General features: G+C 32.1%; 2 protein-coding genes across 4 annotated transcripts in view; one reads left to right on the top strand and one right to left on the bottom strand.

Moving 5' to 3' along the window:
* Positions 1-1,621: 1,621 nt before the first annotated feature.
* LOC129799360 (SET and MYND domain-containing protein 4) lies at positions 1,622-12,745 on the top strand. Of its 2 annotated transcripts, none has more exons than XM_055843178.1 (3): positions 1,622-2,364; positions 4,945-6,049; positions 12,309-12,745. In XM_055843178.1, exons 1-3 carry the CDS (start codon positions 1,868-1,870, stop codon positions 12,651-12,653), a joined length of 1,947 nt encoding a protein of 648 aa, XP_055699153.1. In that variant the 5' UTR covers positions 1,622-1,867; the 3' UTR covers positions 12,654-12,745. The 2 variants fall into 2 exon arrangements, with proteins under 2 accessions (XP_055699153.1, XP_055699154.1); XM_055843179.1 differs by having other exon boundaries at positions 12,023-12,310.
* The window catches only part of LOC129799357 (serine-rich adhesin for platelets-like), a 77,454-nt gene continuing 71,061 nt past the window's right edge, over positions 12,668-19,060 (bottom strand). For both annotated transcript variants that reach the window (XM_055843174.1, XM_055843175.1), the window contains one exon: positions 12,668-14,942. In XM_055843174.1, the coding sequence (XP_055699149.1) occupies positions 14,610-14,942 (333 nt within the window). In that variant the 3' untranslated portion in view covers positions 12,668-14,609. The remainder of the gene's footprint in view (positions 14,943-19,060) is intronic.

The following is a 19,060-nucleotide window of genomic DNA, read 5'->3' as shown; positions in this document are numbered from 1 at the left end:
CAAATGTGCTCTACAATTATTTTGAAGTAATCATCAAAATCGGTTCAGCGACAGTCGAGATAATTGAGGTTATGTGATATCGAAATTGGTTTTTCGACTGTGGCGCCCCTGGTGTTGGTCTCACGAAGTTCAAATATTCTAGAAAGTTGTAGCATTTGGCAACGTGTTTCTTCCTTAATTATTCTATACCTGATGAAGGGGACATCGTATTCCCGAAACGTTGTAGCGAATAAAAATTGAAAGAGGCGAAATAGGGTCTTACTCTGTTTTCACTAAATATTGCACTCCACCAGACCGTACATAGTCGACTAAATATTTAATTACGTATTGTGTTGGACTACGGTCTAAGTCTAGACTCTAGAGACAGCTTAACGTAATTATAATAATCAAAATAATGATTAGACTACATTCCCAGAGTTTCCTACTAAGTTGTCTCTCGGCTAAATCTGCTAAAGCCTTAAATTTGTCTAGGGCATATGGGTAATGCTATCTATTTCTAATCACCCTAAAAACTTTTTAAAAAAAATTAAACTTATTTTTAATGATTTTTTATGGCCACGTACACATTTTTTTTTAATTTGATATTCTTGTATTTTATATACTTTACAAAAAAAAATGTAGGCATAAAAGTTATTCAATTAGTGAGAATATGTGAAGTAAAATCTACATTGTTTTCTTACTTCTCTGGCTGACTCTTATTGTTCCATCTCCATCTCGGATGTTGACAAAGCCGGACTGATCGTTAAAGGATGACTGACTTGAAGGTATGTTGAAGTCATTCTGGTCGTCTTGTGGAAAGTTATTCGATTGTGGGCAACACACAATGGGATCACTGCGGACAAACATGCAGAGCTGAGGAGTAGAACCTGGTGCGGTGAGCACTTCTGGGCACCTTTTGATTGAGGTGCACACTCCTTGGGAACCATCACTTCGCAAGCGACATGACTCACCCTCTGGAAAGAAGATTACAATTAATGTGATGGGCATTCTTGAAAATTCCCTCAGGAATAGAGGTATGAAATTTTTGGTAATGCTGAATTTGTTTTAGATGACTTCTTGAGTGGCTTGTGATTGAAAATGTTAGAGAGATATTTGTGACACTCCAAACATGCAATATTTATATATGTTTATTTTGTCACGCTACTAATGTAAATTCCAAGACGATGGGAAATTCCCGCATTTTATTTGCAAATCTATTACACTGTGACGTTGGGGATCAATCTCCCAGTTGGATGTATGATTACGGAAGTTCAACAAAAAAAATCTCAACATTTCCTAAAAACTTTTTGTTTAAAGCTATATAGATTTTTTTTGTTGAAAATTTTTTCTAAAAACTTACCAAATTGACCTTCTATTTGTAAGGCAAAAATTAAGAACACCAGAAAGACATAATATACTGCCCAGCTCTTAAATGTTATATTTCTCATGGCTATTTCACTTCAAACTAGATAGAATATTACTTCAAGATTCCATTAACATTAAAGAAAAATATTATTTAGTGTCAAAGATCACTGTATATAGAAAGAAACGGTGAGCGGCGAGCAATCTCCGAATCAAAATGCAATTTGATAATAAACACTGGAAGATCAGAGAATAATCTTGCACGTCAAACCGCATGGAAGCAAAACAAACGACTGAATGTCGATGCTGACGATACCTGCGAAACGATCATTGAAGCGCACGATCAGCAAAAAGTCTAGTACGACAAGATTTTCTGGTCACTGTGGCGGCTTCGATGAAAAAGCACGGCAAAAGTCGATGAGATCTTCGTATGTACACGTGATCGTGTCAGTTAAAAATAGATCTCTCACATTTTGATCACCATAAGAACGAGTGCCGGAAAATTTTACATAAAATCCCAATTAAAATGGAAAATATTGTGAAGACACAAGATTTCTTCAAGACATTCTGCAACAATGTCCTTAACTCAATGTCCACCGAGGACTTTGATAAATTTGCTAAATTATCAAATGATCGTGATCGGTGTGAGTTTGTGTCGAACCTCACGACAGTAAAGAGTCTCAATGTAACACGTGAAAAATCAGTGAAGAACTTGGATAAAGCACTGGCTCTCAAGAAGGAGGGCAACACTGCCTTTCAGAATAAAGAGTGGAGAAAAGCACTTGATCTCTACAATCAGAGCTATTTTATCACGCCGAATGATCAAGAAGGGGATTTGGCAGTGATCTTTGCCAATAGATCTGCTGCCCTGTATCACATGGAAAAACATGATTTAGCTCTTAAGGACATTGCAAGAGCCATCGAGGCCAACTATCCCAAAGAAATGCGGTACAAATTAAAGGAAAGAGAAGCAAAGTGCTTCTTGGCTCAAGAAAAGCATGCAGAAGCACTTCAAGCATTCAAGTGAGTTGATTTTGATTATCCTTTTAATGCTTTCTCAAGTTGGTAAGGGAACTCATCCAAAAGAAAATACAAACTTTCACAGAGTAAAAGATTGCAAGGGCGTAGGGGAAACTGGGGCACCACCAAACACGGGGTAGCACCAAACGCTAATTTTTATTTCTTAACTACTTGGACTATCTCAACCATTTCTTCAGTAGGCAAGCATCCCTATAGTGCCTACAAATTCTTATAGATCTTGTCCTTAGAAGTCGAATATCTGATTAAAAAATCGCAGTGTTTGGTGCTACCCCGTGTTTGGTAGTGCCCCAGTTTCCCCTACCCAGGATTCCAGTTAGGCGGGGGGGGGGGCAAAGTCTCAAATTTTGTTGGCGGCGGGGGGGGGTACATAATTTTTATTTTGAAAAAAAAAAACTATAAAAAAATAAAATGAGATAAAAAGTATCTATGTAAGGTAAAGTACCCTGTATCGGCCGGTTTCTCAACTCGGCCAGTGGGACTATGTATTTAATTTACTTAGATTTGTTATAATGTGGTCTTACCGATTTAACATTGTAAGGTCTATTAATTATATAGTATATTTTTCTGAAATAATTTCAAAACTTAATAAATCATTTGCATCATTTGATGCAAAGCATTTGATTATAAAATTTTAAGGATTTTCAAGTAAGCTTGCTTTTTACGTGTTCTAATGCCCTGCAATCTGCAATCAAAAATTCTCAAATCTTTAAAAATAAATTCGAAACCATGAACAAATTTAGAAATAGCACATTGCAAGTAATACAAAAAAAACGCTTGTAGGTATAATTTTACTACTATTAAAAAATTAAAAAAAAAAATGTATAAATTGTCAATATTTGGAGTTCTCTAGGTTTATGGTTCCTGAAATAGGTTCTTACAAGGGAAGTACTCGAGTCGTCAATCTCAGATTCGTTTTGGGCTTTGCTCACCTACGCAGAAAGGCATCAAATTAGACGTGGTATATTCAAAAAGTGCGAAATTGGGTTAATTTTTTTTTTTAAATCCCGAAAGTGGCAAAAATAAGCCTTACACACGGCCTTACGCGGGTTCGATCCCCTGGCTCTGTCTGTTTTTTTCCTTTTGATATCTTTTTTTTTTTTTCAATTAAAAATTCTATTCTTTATTAAGTAGTATTACTGTAGTGTAAATTGCTTATCTAGAGTGCTTAATTAAAATCCTCAACAAATTTTTAAAAGCGATGAAAGTGCATCGCATAATTTATCAAATAATCAGTTTACTAGTTGAAAAATAAAAAAAAAACTGTATGTACTTACAATCAGCTATCTGAGGATCGTTGTAAATATTATTTAAAGTTTTTATTGAAATTTTATAAAAGATTAGAAAGGTCGAAGACCCAAACCAATTTTTTTGGAAAAATCATTTGGAAACCTGTGCTAGAGAGAAAGCCCGCGGGTCTTACAATTTTTCTATTATTATTATTAAATATTTCTTTCCTTATAAAATAAATTAGAATAATGTTCATCGAACGAAAAATTATTGTATAATGTAAAAAGCATTTAAAAAAAAAATGCAATGTAAAAAAATCGGGTTACCGATGAAGACTGATGCAGCCGGGTTCGAAATTATAATACTTTTCCAAAAAATCCAAATTTAACCAAATCGGTTGAAAAATAAGCCCTCCAAAGTGGTCGACCTTTGACCTTTAATAATTCAAAATGGCGAATTTTTCGGTCATAAGTATGTTTGAGCGAAATGTTCGCTTAGACTAGCTCTAATATCCGAAAATTGTTGAAAAAGCTTATGCTTATTTTGAGAAAAACCGAAAAAACATGGTTTTTAGGGAATAGGGGATGTAAAATTATTGAAAAATCGGTACTTATCCGGTTCATTACCGATGAAGACTGATGCAGCTTGGTTCGAAATTACAATAACTTTCCAAAAAATCCAAACTTAACCAAATCTATTGCAAAATGGGCCTTAATTGAAAAAAGGTCAATGATCTTTGACCTTCAATAATTCAAAATGGCGAATTTTCCGGTTATATGTATGTTTGAGCAAAATGTTCGCTTGGACTACCTCTAAAAAGGGTCCCGGTCAAAATCCCGAAAGCCAAAATCCCGAACGCCAAAATCCCGAAAGCTAAAATCCCGAATTCTTAAAAGTGTCATAGCCACGATTGCACCCGCGCTTGCTGTGGAAGCAAAGGGAACTCTTCTATGTCTTGGGAAATTATTCTAAACATTTTCAGTTTCCATATAATTTCATCCCTTTCAGGATTTCGAACATTCGGGATTTTGGCTGCCATCGCTGTAAAACATATCAAAAAATTATTGAAAAAGCTTGGCCAATTTTGAGAAAAAAACAAAAAGAAATAAGAAGCTTTCTATCAACTTCATCCAAGAGACTAGCCATTCAAAGCTATTTTTTGAGACATTCTAGTACTTATCAATGCTACACTTTCTAATATATCCTCACACTTAACCAGGACTGACGGATCGCTCGCTTTCACTTGATTTATAATAATTTATTGTTTCATTTTTAAAATTTATCATTTTTATTGAATTTAATTTTAATATTGCTTTTTGATCCGAAATTTTACAGAAACACAATTACAGCTTTGGATGATGCTAATCTTCCCGAAGAGAAATTTGCGAAAATGGAGCGAGATGCTCAAATCATGATAAAGATGCTTACGAAAACAGTCGAAAAGTGTGGAAATCAAAAAACCAAACAGAAACCCAAAAAAGGAGATGTTTCACAAATGCACACCTCCCTTACTTTTGATTATAATGAATCAGAAGGTAGATTTGCAAAGGCATCCGGAGATATCAATGTTGGCGAAACGATCGTAGCTGAACTTCCACATTGCTCAGCCCTCCTGGAAAGAAGTGCCCAGAAACACTGTCATAATTGCTTTTCGAGATTTTTAGCACCAATTTGCTGTACAACATGCTCTGATGCTCTTTTCTGTTCAAACGATTGTCGCTCGATCGCCATGAAGTCCTATCATAAATATGAATGTGGAATCTTGCCGATTCTCTGGCGCTCAGGAACTTCTATCATCTGCCATCTGAGTCTGAGAGCATTGGCACAGAGAGATGTGGAATATTTCCTGCAAATTCGAGATGAACTCAGAGAAAATGGAGGAGATTATCCTTTTGAACATCGATTAAAATTCTCCAACAGTGATTATCGCAAAATCTGCAATCTCTTTAAGGTTGATGTGAAAAATAGATCAGTCAACGATCTCTTTCAGCACACTGTAATGGCATCTTTTCTCACCAGTTGCCTAAAGGCTGGAGATTACTTTGGTGATCACCAAGATCAAGATACTTACCATGAGATGGGAGGATTTGTCCTAAGAACTCTGCAAGTTCTACAATTTAACACTCACGAAGTGTTTGAGCTTCAGGCGGGAAAAACTCCTTTGAGCCCAGATCGCAAAACTATATTCATCGGAGGAGCTCTATATCCCACTGTGGCTCTTTTCAATCACTCCTGTGACCCTGGAGTCGTACGCTACTTCCGTGGAAATCGTGTATTTGTACATGCCATCAAGAACATTAAAGCAGGGGACATCGTTGCAGAGAATTATGGTCCATTGTATACACAGGAAGATCGTGAACAAAGACGAACTACTCTGAAGCAAATCTACTTCTTTGACTGCATGTGTATTCCTTGTCAGGAAAATTGGCCTCTTTTCGCGGTAAGAAGTAAATTTAGTAAATAGTATAAACTTTAAAGTATAGTGTTTCAAAGATCTATAAAAATTATGTTATTTTATAGATTAAAAGCACTTGAAAATGTTGTTGAGAACACGACAGACACTTGAGACTGATTTTTTTCTGATATGTTTTTAAAAATTGTTCCAAGGCTTAACTAATTACTTGTAACTGATCTTAAATTTAGATGCTACTTCTACTTCACAATTATCTGAAAGATTTTTTTTTTAAATTCTAAATAGCTTTAAAAATTATTTTCTTTATGGTTATTCCAGAGTCCCAAGGAAAACGAAAGAATTAATTGAAAAAGAATTATTTACTTAAAAAAAACCTTTCTAGTAGCCAGAGTACGGTGTTAAGTTCTTTCTCTTTACCATGAATTTTTATTTTTGAAAAAAACATGTCTTCACTGAGAGAAATCCGAAAAGTTAAAATAACATTCCGGAAATGTTAATTTTATCCTGCAGTATTGATCCGAAATCGGTGTAAATATTACCCTTTTTAGGTGTATTGTGGGTTAAAGTTACCCTTTTCATGTCAATTTTACCCTTAAAAAGGTGTACAATTAACATTGAAAAATGTTGATATATTTTTACACCTAAAAAGTGTTAAAGTTATGAGGAAAAAAAGTTAATCGCACCCTCTTTTTTCTCAGTGTTTACTTCACTTTTAAAATACTGGAAACGTAGGGCCGTTGCCCACCCCTCCTCCACAATTTTCAATAGATTAAAAATGCATAAAATTAAAAATAGACATTAACATTTATCTCACTTTAAGGTCATAGTTTGTCACTTAACCCTTTAAGGAAGAGAAGGTCAAAAATTGGGGGTCAGAAAAAAATCATTCCGACTTTTTAAAGCAAAATACAACTTTAGAAGGCCGTAAGAAAAATTTCATTTTTGGGTCACCGGTGACCCAATCGTCCTTAAAGGGTTAAAGAAGAACTTTAATTGGGTTTTAAAAGGTCTTTTGTTGTATATCTTATCACTTTCCAAAAAGCCCAAAATCATTAAATTAATTTGAATTAATAATGGATTTATGGCGAATTCTTTAAAGAACCATTAATCAAAATCTGACATTAAAAACTTCAAAATATTTTTCGGAGGGAGGACTTTTGGAAAGCTTTTGAGAAACTTTTATTACAGAAAGTTAGAATGTTTTCTTATTAGAAGAGCTTCCAGGGAATTCACAAGCTTTCCGCTTTATTCTACCAGAAAATAATCAAAATCAGTTTAACATTGAGCTTTTTGGTGATCTTTTACAACTAACTTTGCGAAAAAGTTTTTGAGACTCATAAATACCTAAAATCTGATGAATTTCCCAGTTTTTATTCAAGAAAAAGTCTTGTTAGTTGTTTTTCGCAAGTTTTCAGTTTGTGAAATCCGCAAGGTTATCAAAATTAAGGCTGCTAATCTGCCATCTTTATAATTTTGTAAGATTTTGCGGAATTTGGAATTCTTGTTAGAGTTAATCCAAGGTTGAGCAATTCTGCCGCCAAGAAATTTTATAGCAAAAATCGAACAAGATAAAAAAATTTGGAGACTTGTCGTGCAGCATCATCTGCGGAATTATTTGACACTGTGTGTTTACAGTGGTTTGTTATTTTTCACGAAAAAGCATTAAAATATGTTTAACGGTAATTATATTCAATTCAACCTTGACAAAGCTTTCACTTTACAAAATTTAAAAGGACCTCTAAATTTTTCTTGGATCGTACAAGAAAATGTATGGAACTGTCAAAGAATTTTTGGATGAATTGAAAAATTCTTGGATGTAACATATGGTAATTTGAAAACTTTGTTGGAGACTTTATAACAAGGTCTAAAATACTTGGAGAGTACTAATATTTTTTCTGTGAGAATACCAAATTTCTTGGATCTTGCTCAGTTACAAAATTATAAAGATGGCAGAATAGCAGCCTAAGTTTCAATAAGATTTTTTCTTTTATGTATTAAAAAAAAAACATTCAGAAATCTTTTTTGGAAATTTTTTTAGTGGAAATTTTGTCGTATTTGCTTAATGAGGAAACCTGAATTAGGAAACCAAATTTGGCTATTTTTTACGATTGCCTTTGAATATTAAAAAAAAAAGTATTTTTTAAAGACTCAAAAGATTTAATTCTAAAGACCAATTATTCATTCATATCATTCGACCAATAAGTTTCATTTTTGTATTTCCGCTCGAGCTCTTACAAATTTGTTTGGTGCCCTTTGCTTTCGTTCCTGTGTTTTTGGAAATATTTCAAAATGACTTCTGAAATTTTTATGTTGTATTCTTAGATAACTAGACGACCTAAACTAAACCAATTGCACTTTTGTACTTGAGTCGAGCACGTCCAGTTCGATCCTGGGTGGAGGCAGAAATTCTATTATCTCTACTCCGGAGAAAACTGGATGATTTGAGTGTCACATGCTCTGATTGAACATTCTCTTGAAGAAAAGGTTAGCAAATTCTCACAATATCCATAGATACTTTATCTAAGTAAAACAAAAAAAATATAGACCTCTTTTGACTTTGCAATTCAAGATACCCCATTAAGGGGTTACGTGGGTCAAGAAAACTAATAAATTATGTAATATTTTTTCTAATTTTTTTCAGCATAATATTTTTTTTAATTCAAATTCTTATGTCCAACACACAATAACTTTTGTTTGTAAATATGTTTTCAAAGTTTCCTACGAGAAAGAGCGAGATAACTAGATCTCGGTTTCATTCACTCTCACTAAAATGTCAAAAACACGTTTACAAAACAAAATTTATTGTGCGTTGGGCATTAGGCATATAAAAAAGTACAATGCTTTCTAAAATTGTCACTTAAAAATTTTAAAACATCAACCATTGATTTTTGGATTTTTTTTATAAGAAAACCTTTTCAATGGTCAGAACTTCTCGCAATTGATTCATCTGAGATTCAACAAACAAATATTTCCTTTTAGCTGATGAATTAAACTAGTCCTTGAAAAAAAAGGATTTTATGTTTACGTCATTACAACTTATTCTATAAGACGAAATGTGCTGTAAAATATGTCAAAAATGATATTTTTCTCCCAAAAATTCAAATTTCACTTTTTTTCAAGAATCCTTTGTTTAAGGATTAGTTTCACCGAAAAGTATGTTTTCTTCAAAAAGGTGTCCAAAAATAGAGTCCCAGAGCCTTAATTTTTAAAATTTTTAAATAGAAATATTGTTTATATGTTGTACTTTTATATGCATTATGCTCAACGCACAATAACTTTTGTTTATAAATATGTTTTCAAAATTTCCTATGAGAGAAAACGAGATAACTAGGTCTCTGTTTAATTCACTCTCATTGAAATATCAAAAACATGTTTACAAAACAAAAGTTATTGTGCCTTGGACATAACAGCTTGAATTAATTAAATATTTTATTATGTTGAAGAAAAATAGAGAAAAATATGATTTTTTTTCTTATCACTTATGATCCACTTAACTGACCTAACCCCTTAAAAATTTGAAATTATTAACCCTCTAACGGTGTTTTCTTTAATATGCAAAAAAAAAGCTCTAAACCAATGTTTTCTAGGATAATTATGATCCAATAAAGTCGAAAAAACCATCCATTCTTCATTATCTATTTTAGTTTAGACGCTAGGTGAGAAAATATAAAAATTTTTTGAAACTCCTTTTGCTTTTAAAATTCACATTTTTAGTTTTTTCAATTTTTTTTAAATAAAATATACAAAGTAGAATGACATATCTTTCAGTAAAAGATAAATTTATTTTAGTCAGATAACTTTAAATCGGTATTTTTATGGAAATTGGAAATGAGTTTTTTTGCACAAATATTTTTTGTTGCTTTTTCTCTGACCTGTCACACAAAACTGGGAATAGCAACAAAACGAAGAGTCAAAATGAGTTCAAACTTTCAAGAGATGTTTATAAGACTATTACCGAGGACACTATAGCACTTTTAAATAAATAAAACCTTTATTGTCGCTGTAAATGTGATTTTGTGAAGACCGCCTGGAGGCGGTCTTACCCGTTAGAGGGTTAAAATCGATTTGGAAATGAATTTATGGTGAATTTTAACAGAAAACCTGTTAGAAAAGTTTCAAATGTAGTTTAAATGGAAAATTCGAGCTACTTTTGATCCCTTTTTCCTTTAAATAAAAAAATAACCTCTAATATTCACTCTTTGAAAAACCAATAATAAAAATAATAGCTAATACGAACCACTTAATTAAAATCGTCAAAATTGTATTAAAATAGGATTCATGCATATATTTTTAAAAGAACCCTAAAGCCTTTTTAATTTTTACTTTCCGATTTTTTTGAGATTCTAAATATCCAATCTAAGATTAATTAATGGTGCTATTATAATGAAAAATTAATGTTTTTTTTATCACTTTATTGTTCTCAAGTGCTTATGAATTTATCGATTTTTCTTTGTGTGTAATATTTGCAATGTTCTAAACCACCAAAACAGTCATGACAGACACCAATAGTAAAGTCGATTATTTAGAAACACTTGAGAACAGTAAAGATCTAAAAAAAACGCGTTAATTTTGCATGGAACTACAGAATAATTCCTGAGCTAAGATATTTTCCTATTTTCGTTCAAAATATCGCAAAATTGGCTCAAAGAAAATAATTTTTCCTGACTATACCTAAAGTTAGTTTTTCTTATGTTTGTACATAATTGTAAAGTAGAAGGTTGAAGGAATCTACAATATTTTTTGCAAATCTCTAGCTATTTGGTACGTAGTAAATATTTAAGCTAAAAAATGGCGAATTTTTGAATTCTGAAATTCGTAATTGATTTTATTTATTTTTTATACTTCCCATTTTTTTTAAGCAAAACCTTTTTGGCAATAAAAACTACAATACTCATACGTAATATTTTTCATTAAAGCGAAAAATATTATTCATTAGTACCTATTGTCAGAAAAACTACTTAAATGTTTGGGCTATTTTTGTCCCTATCGTTCATAGAGGGTCAAAATACACCGAATCAGACTCTGTTTGACTTTCCAAGGTTAGATGTAAGACTTATCATTGATTATGTTTCTCAGATTTATTTTTATTGTTGATTTTCAGTCCGTAAAAAGTGTCTCGGTCGTTAAAGGGTTAAGGACATAATAAATAATTTTATTTATTTTTCTTTGAGCCGCATTCACTAAAATTAGATAAAAATTACATACATTCACCGAAAACTCAAATACCAACTGACATATAAAATTTGCCCATCTCTTACTAAAATTTTGTCTATGCCCTTGATACTGTGGGTCCCGGTCAAAATCCCGAATTCTTAAGTGTCATAGCTACAGTAGACTCCCTCAATCGGCTCTTTTTCAATTTTGTTGACAATTTTCGTCATAATTGAATGCTTTTTGTGGAATTAACAATAACTTTGATGACCGAATTGAGAGAGAGAGTGTCTACACTCAGTCCCGGGATTATGCACAATTTCGGGACCGAAAAAAATGCGCGAAATGGCATTATACATCGAGAAATTTTGCATAACCGCAGGGGCATTCTTTTGAATAAATCGGGCGTAGAGAGAATTTCGCACGGAGTATAAGTAGTTCAAACTCAAACAAAGATTCAATTGTTTAACAGAAATGGATTAACAAACAGTACTTTTTGGCCAGTTCTTCAATAAATGGTTAGAATATTAAAAAAAATTACCTTAATAAAAGAAATTAAAGGTTTATTCTGAAGAAGTAGCAAAATGTTTTCAAATGTCCCGCGTTGCACCATAGTATACATTCAGGCGTATCTCAAAAATGAGTTCATAAATTGACTCCCAAGGGTAGGCAAACTTGCATAATTGTGTGTGCATAATTCCGTCAGGTGCATAATCCCGAAGGACTTAATGTCGGGACTGAGTTGTACTCACACAATTGCACCCGCGTTTGCTGAAGGAAAAAGGAAATTTTCTGTATCTTGGGAAATTATTCGACACATTATCTTCTATATAATTTCATCTCTTTCAGGATTTTGAACACTCCGGATTTTGGCGCTCGGGATTTTGACTTTCGGAATTTTGACTGGCTAAGATAATTGATTTGATCATACTAACTGTAAATATAATCCAAATTGACAAGAAAAGTTTAGTACAAGGATGTTCTCCAATAAACAATATGGAAAACTTTGTCAAATTGTTAAACAACATCCTTTTAACAAAATTTCCATAAGACACATTTGTCCTTTAATAAAAGTCTTTTTCAAAGTAGAAGCTGTGATAGTCAATCAAAAGTATGAAATTTTCTCTTGATATAGGATATGCGTAACGACTTCCTGCGCTTCCGCTGTGAAGGAAAAGGCGATTGCGGAAAAGTAATCAATGTTCCAGTAGACACGAACGACTTTATGATCCGCTGTGTGGACTGCGGGGAGTTTACGAATTTGCTAAAGGGCCTGAAAGCGATGCAAGACATTGACGTGATGAATCGCACCGCAGAGCGACTTCATCGTGCTGGAAATGTGGACGAAGCCGTACGCAAGTACATTGAGATTCTCAAGTTGATGAGTGACAATCTCGTGCCACCCTTCCGTGACTACGTACTCTGTCAGCAGAACATTCGGGACTGCCTTCTGGAATACGGAAATCGCTTTGTGGTGTAATAGAGATGGGGATGTTGTGTCCTCCATAAAATTTATAAATATATTTTATATCAAAATAATATATGTAAGAAATGCTTTACAATCTAGAAAAATCTTATGTCATACGTTTTGTTCTTGCAATTCTTTTTTTTTTCATCTTGAAATATAAAAATTTTCTGGCTGATTCGCATTTATTCAAAAAACGTGCTGATTTCTTAGCGGTTGATTTTTTGTTGTTGTTATTTTATATAAGTCTAATAAAATCATCAATTTTCTTTTTTTTCTTGTTGAATGACAATTTAGGGAAAAAAAATCATTCAGTAACAGAAAATTATCAATTTATAAATAAAACCGAACGTAAATAGAAAACAAAAGCCATAGCTTTTTTTTTATAGTGCAATCTCACTATTATAGTAAATTTCTTGTGATTTTTGTTCTCTTCACACAAAAGAAACAGGATAAATTTTCACAAATTTTTTTCTTGCAATTTTTCAACACTACGACAAAGATTGAAGGAAAAATTAAACAAATTAACATAAGTCTTTGTATTCAGAATATTACAAAAAAAAAAATAAAATAAAGAAATGAAGATTCCTATAATACTCATAAATTTCGTAAGTCAAATATCGAAGAAGGAAAAAAATTATCGATTTTTTTTTAGTTGATTCGCACTATTTTTTTTTTAAATTTATATTTTTCTTTTTGCACGAATTCTAATTTTCATTATGATACTCTTGTTAATATTTCAGTTATCCTTTAAAATTGTTATTTACTGTTATTTTAAAAATACATAGTAAAAACTGTAATAAGGCAAAGCAACATTTAACAGGCAACTCGAAACATTAAATTTGATCTGACTCAATTATTTTGCACTGAACTGTTTTGTTCAGTTGGCGCTTTTTCTTCCCAAATCCAATGAAGCTAATTTTCTTCATTTTAAAAATGAAATTTCTTTTTTTTTTCTTCTTCTATCAAGCTTCTACCAAGACAACAGTTATTTATCTTTATCATTGATTTTCGTCTCTATAGTTTATGTTTAATTTAAATAGTTATTATAAGTTTACTTTTTTTTTGAGAAATTACGCTGTTTTTTTTTTAAGTGCATAATCTGTGATCCATTTAAACTCTCTTTCACACGAAATCTTTCGTTAATTCCATCATCTTATATTTCCGATTTTCTTTTTACGATAAGCACATTTAATCACTACTTTCATATCAGTTATTTCCATTCCTTTTGAATTCTTTTTTAAATCAATTTAATTACACTTTAAGACATTTCTTCATTCCCAATAATCATCATATCCTTTATTTAATTTACCATGTCTCGCCATTATGTTAATTATCAATATTGAATTATTAGTATTGCAATAGATTAATCAGATTAATATTTTCATGTATTCATTATCAGATTACTAGTTGTTTGGATAAAACATATTATTATTTCACCCTATTTAATTTTCTTTTTCGCAAGGGCACAAATAAAAAAATATAAAACATTTGAATAAAATGTGCAAAGCAAAAAAAAATTTCAAAATGGATCCTATAGAAAAAGAAATAATTAAAAAGAAAAACAATAAATCGTCTTTCACGACGATGTAATATAAACACAAATAATGATCAAAATATTTTTTTTTAGGATAAAAAAAAAACCGTCGTTGTTACCCAAAATATCTCTCTTTTTCTTTTCAAAATTATTTCAGTTTTTGTTTTCTGCACTAAATTTGATTATTTCACATAAAAGGGACAAAAAAATATCTAATTATTTACCTTCAACATTATCCACAATCAATCAATTGTCTTCATAGCTATCGTCTTCTTCTCTTCATCCTCAACACAATCTGCCCATTCTTTTTCATGTGTTATTATTTTATGATAAAGTAGTGATGATGAAATTTTTTTTAAGTGTCAAAAGTCTCTCTTATGCGAGATGTGTGACCAAGAAAAGTTTTTTTTTTTTGATTAGGATAAACAATGCACTTAGTCATTCTTGAGGTCAATTATCAATTGGGCAGCATTGTCCAGAATTTTCTGAGATTCCACTTCCTTCTTCACCACATCAATTCCATCAATTTTTTCAGTATGCAACAAATCACCATTTGACAATTTCTCCGTCACCTCAATTGCCTTAATCTCAGTCACTGCCGACACGGGCTTCTTCTCTGTCGGCGAAGCACCCACCTTTGTGGCTGTTTTTTTGGTTGTTGTTGCTGTTGTTGTGCGCGACGTAAGAGATCCCGGCCTTTTTGCACCAACAGTCGAGGTGGTCGTTGTAGTCGTCTTTACACCGTTCTTCACTGTGGTCGTCGTGACCTAATTTAAAACAAAGAAATTATGCAATAAAAAAAGTCTTTAAAATACTCAATACAACCCTCAACATCTGTTTCAAATTAAATGCCAGGGCATAAATACAAAAGGCTTTTTAATAAACAAAGCATGTTTTATTAATGAATCTTTTACTTCTCGAATATCTTCTGCAATAAGAGGTCATTGGATAAATTCGTGAAAGATTTTTATTTAAATTATTAAATGTAGGGGCAACTGGGGCACCTTTGAATTGAGGCAACTTTAAAATTGAGCATTTTTCTCCTATTTTTAAATGGAACTGGGGACATTACTGTAATATGATTTAGCTCCAAAAGTCAATATTGTGAAGCTAAATTAAATTACATTAAGCCTCAATTCCTTTAAAAATAGGAGAAAAAAATCAATTTCAAAGGTACCTCAATTCAAGGATGCTCAACTTCCCCCTAGACGAATTTTGAAAATCATTGAACGTTGTAACTAAAGCATATGCATGAACAGATTTCAAATCGCTTGACATGAAGTTAGTCGCATAGTGGACTTTAAATTTTGCTTTTTTTCCTTCTTTGGTTAAAATCTTGTTAAAAAAATTGATTATTGACTGAGAGTAATTAGGAAAATATGGAGAGCATTCGAAGATTAATAGCTGCCTTTCGTCTCAAAAATCCAAATTAACCGGGAAGTACTGTGGCGACAAGATAAATAGCACACCTTCAGTGATTTTCCTATTTTGATGTTTTATGATACAATTTCAATCTTTATACCTGATTATGCTTTATTTTTTAGAAAACATAATGCCCATTGTGAAGAAAAATGATAATTATTGAATATTTGTATCTGCTAAAACCATGTGTTTTTGTCATTTTATGAGTTTAGGTATAATTCGTACGGACAATTTAACCATCTAACGGGTAAGACCGCCTCCAGGCGATCTTCACAAAAATCACATTTACAGCGACAATAAAGGTTTTATTTATTTAAAAGTGCTATAGTGTCCTCGGTAATAGTCTTATAAACATTTCTTGAAAGTTTGAACTCATTTTGACTCTTCCTTTTGTTGCTATTCCCAGTTTTGTGTGACAGGTCAGAGAAAAAGCAACAAAAAAATATTAGTGCAAAAAAACTCATTTCTAATTTCCATAAAAATACCAATTTAAAGTTATCTGACTAAAATAAATTTATTTTTTGCTGAAAGATATGTCATTCTACTTTGTATATTTTATTTAAAAAATTTGAAAAAACGAAAAATGTGAATTTTAGAAGCAAAAGGAGTTTCAAAAAAAATTTATATTTTCTCACCTATAGCCTAAACTAAAAAAGAGATAATGAAGAATGGATGGTTTTTTCGACTTTATTGGAACATAATTATCCTAGAAAACATTGGTTTAGAACTTTTTCTCGCATATTAAAGAAAACACCCTTAGAGTGTTATGTTAGTTTTATTTTAAAATTCATTTTATTCCTGTATTTTTTAACATTTGTATAAATTTTCGTAAAATAAAGTTATGAGAACTGAAAAATCATGTAAATAAAGCCTTTAGTGCAGATGTGCCGGCTTTACGCAAAAGAGTTTAGGATAACTAATTTTTTTTAATAAATTGTCTTGTTCAAGGAAGAGAACGATTAATAATTGACTAATTTTTTATGATACATGACTAGGAATACATAACCTGATACATAACTAGGAACGTAAAACTTAGCGATGGTAATTTTATAGTACAGGGTTTACTTTATGCGAAGTGGCGTATGGACTGTATATGGAATATTAAGCAATATAAACGAATTTGATTGCAAGAATATCTTTGGACAAGACATGTACTTCAAGATCGAAAAGAGTATGCTTTAGGTTTTTAAGTTTTAGCCAAACTAATAATCCCAAACACACTGCCAAGAGGTTTTAAAAGTGGTTCAATCAGAATAAAATTGACCTTCTGGAATAGCCAGGACGGTCTAAGGACCTCAATTCTGTTGAATTTAAAGGAAAAGATTGATCACAAGATAAATCTCTCGAATGTGACTTGGAATTGGAAAAGCAGATATCCAAACTACATGAAATACAATTACATTAGAATGGTGTCAAATCCTGATTTCCTTAATGATCTTTTGTTGTCATGCGCTTACTTTTTCCAAAAGTTACTTAACTAAATACTAATTAATCGATTTTTTTTAAAATAGAATTCATAAGTTGTTAATTGCAGTAGAAACCGAAAACTATCACTTATAGAGTGTGCTATTTATATTGTCCCCTTAATATGTGCCATCTTTTTACCGTACTAAATTTCTTGATAGAACTAACTTTCATGTTTCTTCTTCATAAACAAGTTCATTTATTATTATTAATTTCATCATTTAAAAGCATAATTTTTCGAAAAACAAAGCATATATTACAGTGTCCTAAAAAGTGCTATTTATCTTGTCGCCACTGTATGCCACGCCACCAATTCTGTTCAAGTAACCCAAGACTTGCTCAGAAGAGAAGATAAAGTGGCCGAAAGCCTGGGATTCGCGACAAGAAGATAAAAAATAAAATCCTACAGCTTTTCGAGAAGTAACTCAATCGTTCCGTGCTTGTATTGGACCTTGGTCCAGAAAATCAAGAAGAGGAATGGTCTGATAACCGGGAAAACGCTGTAATATCCAGTTCTATTGACTGAAATAGTTTCATATATATAAATAAGAACAGTTTTAAACAAAATATGAGAAAATACATGGGCTAAAACATTTATAATTTGAGGATCAGTCAAAAATTAGCTTTTTGGACAAAAATGCAAAAGTAGCCCCAGAAAAACTGAAAATAATGCCGGGAAAATATTTTTGGTACGGATTGTGGTCGGTTTCCGGTGTGATCTGTTTTGAAAGGAGTTTCTTCTTTGAATATCAAAATTTCCTTGGATTCAAATCTTCCGGTGTTCGTCAGAGGCAGCTTTTTCCTCAATCAAAAACTCAAAATTTCTACTCCAAAGCTTTCAACCCTTAGTATGGGTCTTCCTCAGTGGGGTCAATTTAGAATTTTTAAATAATTGGGAAACGTCTAACATCTGCTTATCATACATCACCACTACTTTTCAAACGTCTTGAGATTTTTTTGTATATTATTCTTTAAAAAATTTTTCTCTTTTGACTCACTCTCTATCGCTTTTTCTATACATGGAAAAAAAGGCTTATTGGGCGTGGGTTTGTTTTTCAAGACGATAACGATCCCAAGCATTCCTCAAAGCTTTGTAGAGGTTTCCTTCTTAAGAAAGAGAAACGCAGGGTCCTAAACTACATGCATTAACCATTGCAATCACCCTATTGTAACCCCATTGAAATTTTCTGGAATTTTCTCGACCAGTCGGTTCGAGAGAAGGCGCCGACATCAGTTCCAATTTAGGTGGAAACACTTCAGGATATGTGGGCAGAGATCCTTCAGACATTTTGGAGAAATTGATCAACAGGATGCCCCGAATCTGTGAGGCACTTATCAAAGTTAAAGGAGGATTCTTCGAGGAGAACTGAATTTGATGATTTTATTCATGTTTTTTTTCTTTTTAAATAAAATAATGAGAAGCAATTTGAAAAATAATAAAAAATATATGAAAAAGTAGAATTCGGGCTGAAAATTTCAATATTCAAAGAAGAAACCCCTTTCAGAACAGATCACACCGGAAACCGACCACAATCCGTACCAAAAATATTTCCTCGGCATAATTTTCAGTTTTTCTGAATCTTAATAATATTTACTAATAGTATTTAGCTTATATTAAATGATTATTAAAAGATTAGATCGGTTTTAGAATGTGGGGCTACTTTTGCATTTTTGTCCAAAAAGCTCATTTTTGACTGATCCTCAAATTATAAATTTTTTAGCCCATGTATTTTCTCAAATCTTGTTTAAAACTGTCCTTAGATTTATATATGAAACTATTTCAGTCACTAGAAATGGATATTACAGCGTTTTCCCGGTCCAAACCAGGTGTATTTGAACTTACGAAGGTTGCATTTAATGTTTTGAACGGTAGTGTATGAAAAAGCAACGATCAGCAGTTCTCGAACAAAAAGTGCTAACCAAAGATATGGAATTGGCACTGTCTCGCGAGTCAGCAGAATTATATTAAGGGCGAATGAACCTATATAGACTTTGAAAA

This window comes from Phlebotomus papatasi, chromosome 1 (genome assembly GCF_024763615.1).
Source record: "Phlebotomus papatasi isolate M1 chromosome 1, Ppap_2.1, whole genome shotgun sequence".
NCBI lineage: Eukaryota > Metazoa > Arthropoda > Insecta > Diptera > Psychodidae > Phlebotomus > Phlebotomus papatasi.
The sequence above is the reverse complement of the archived record's forward strand: the minus strand, read 5'-3'. Positions and strand labels throughout refer to the sequence as shown.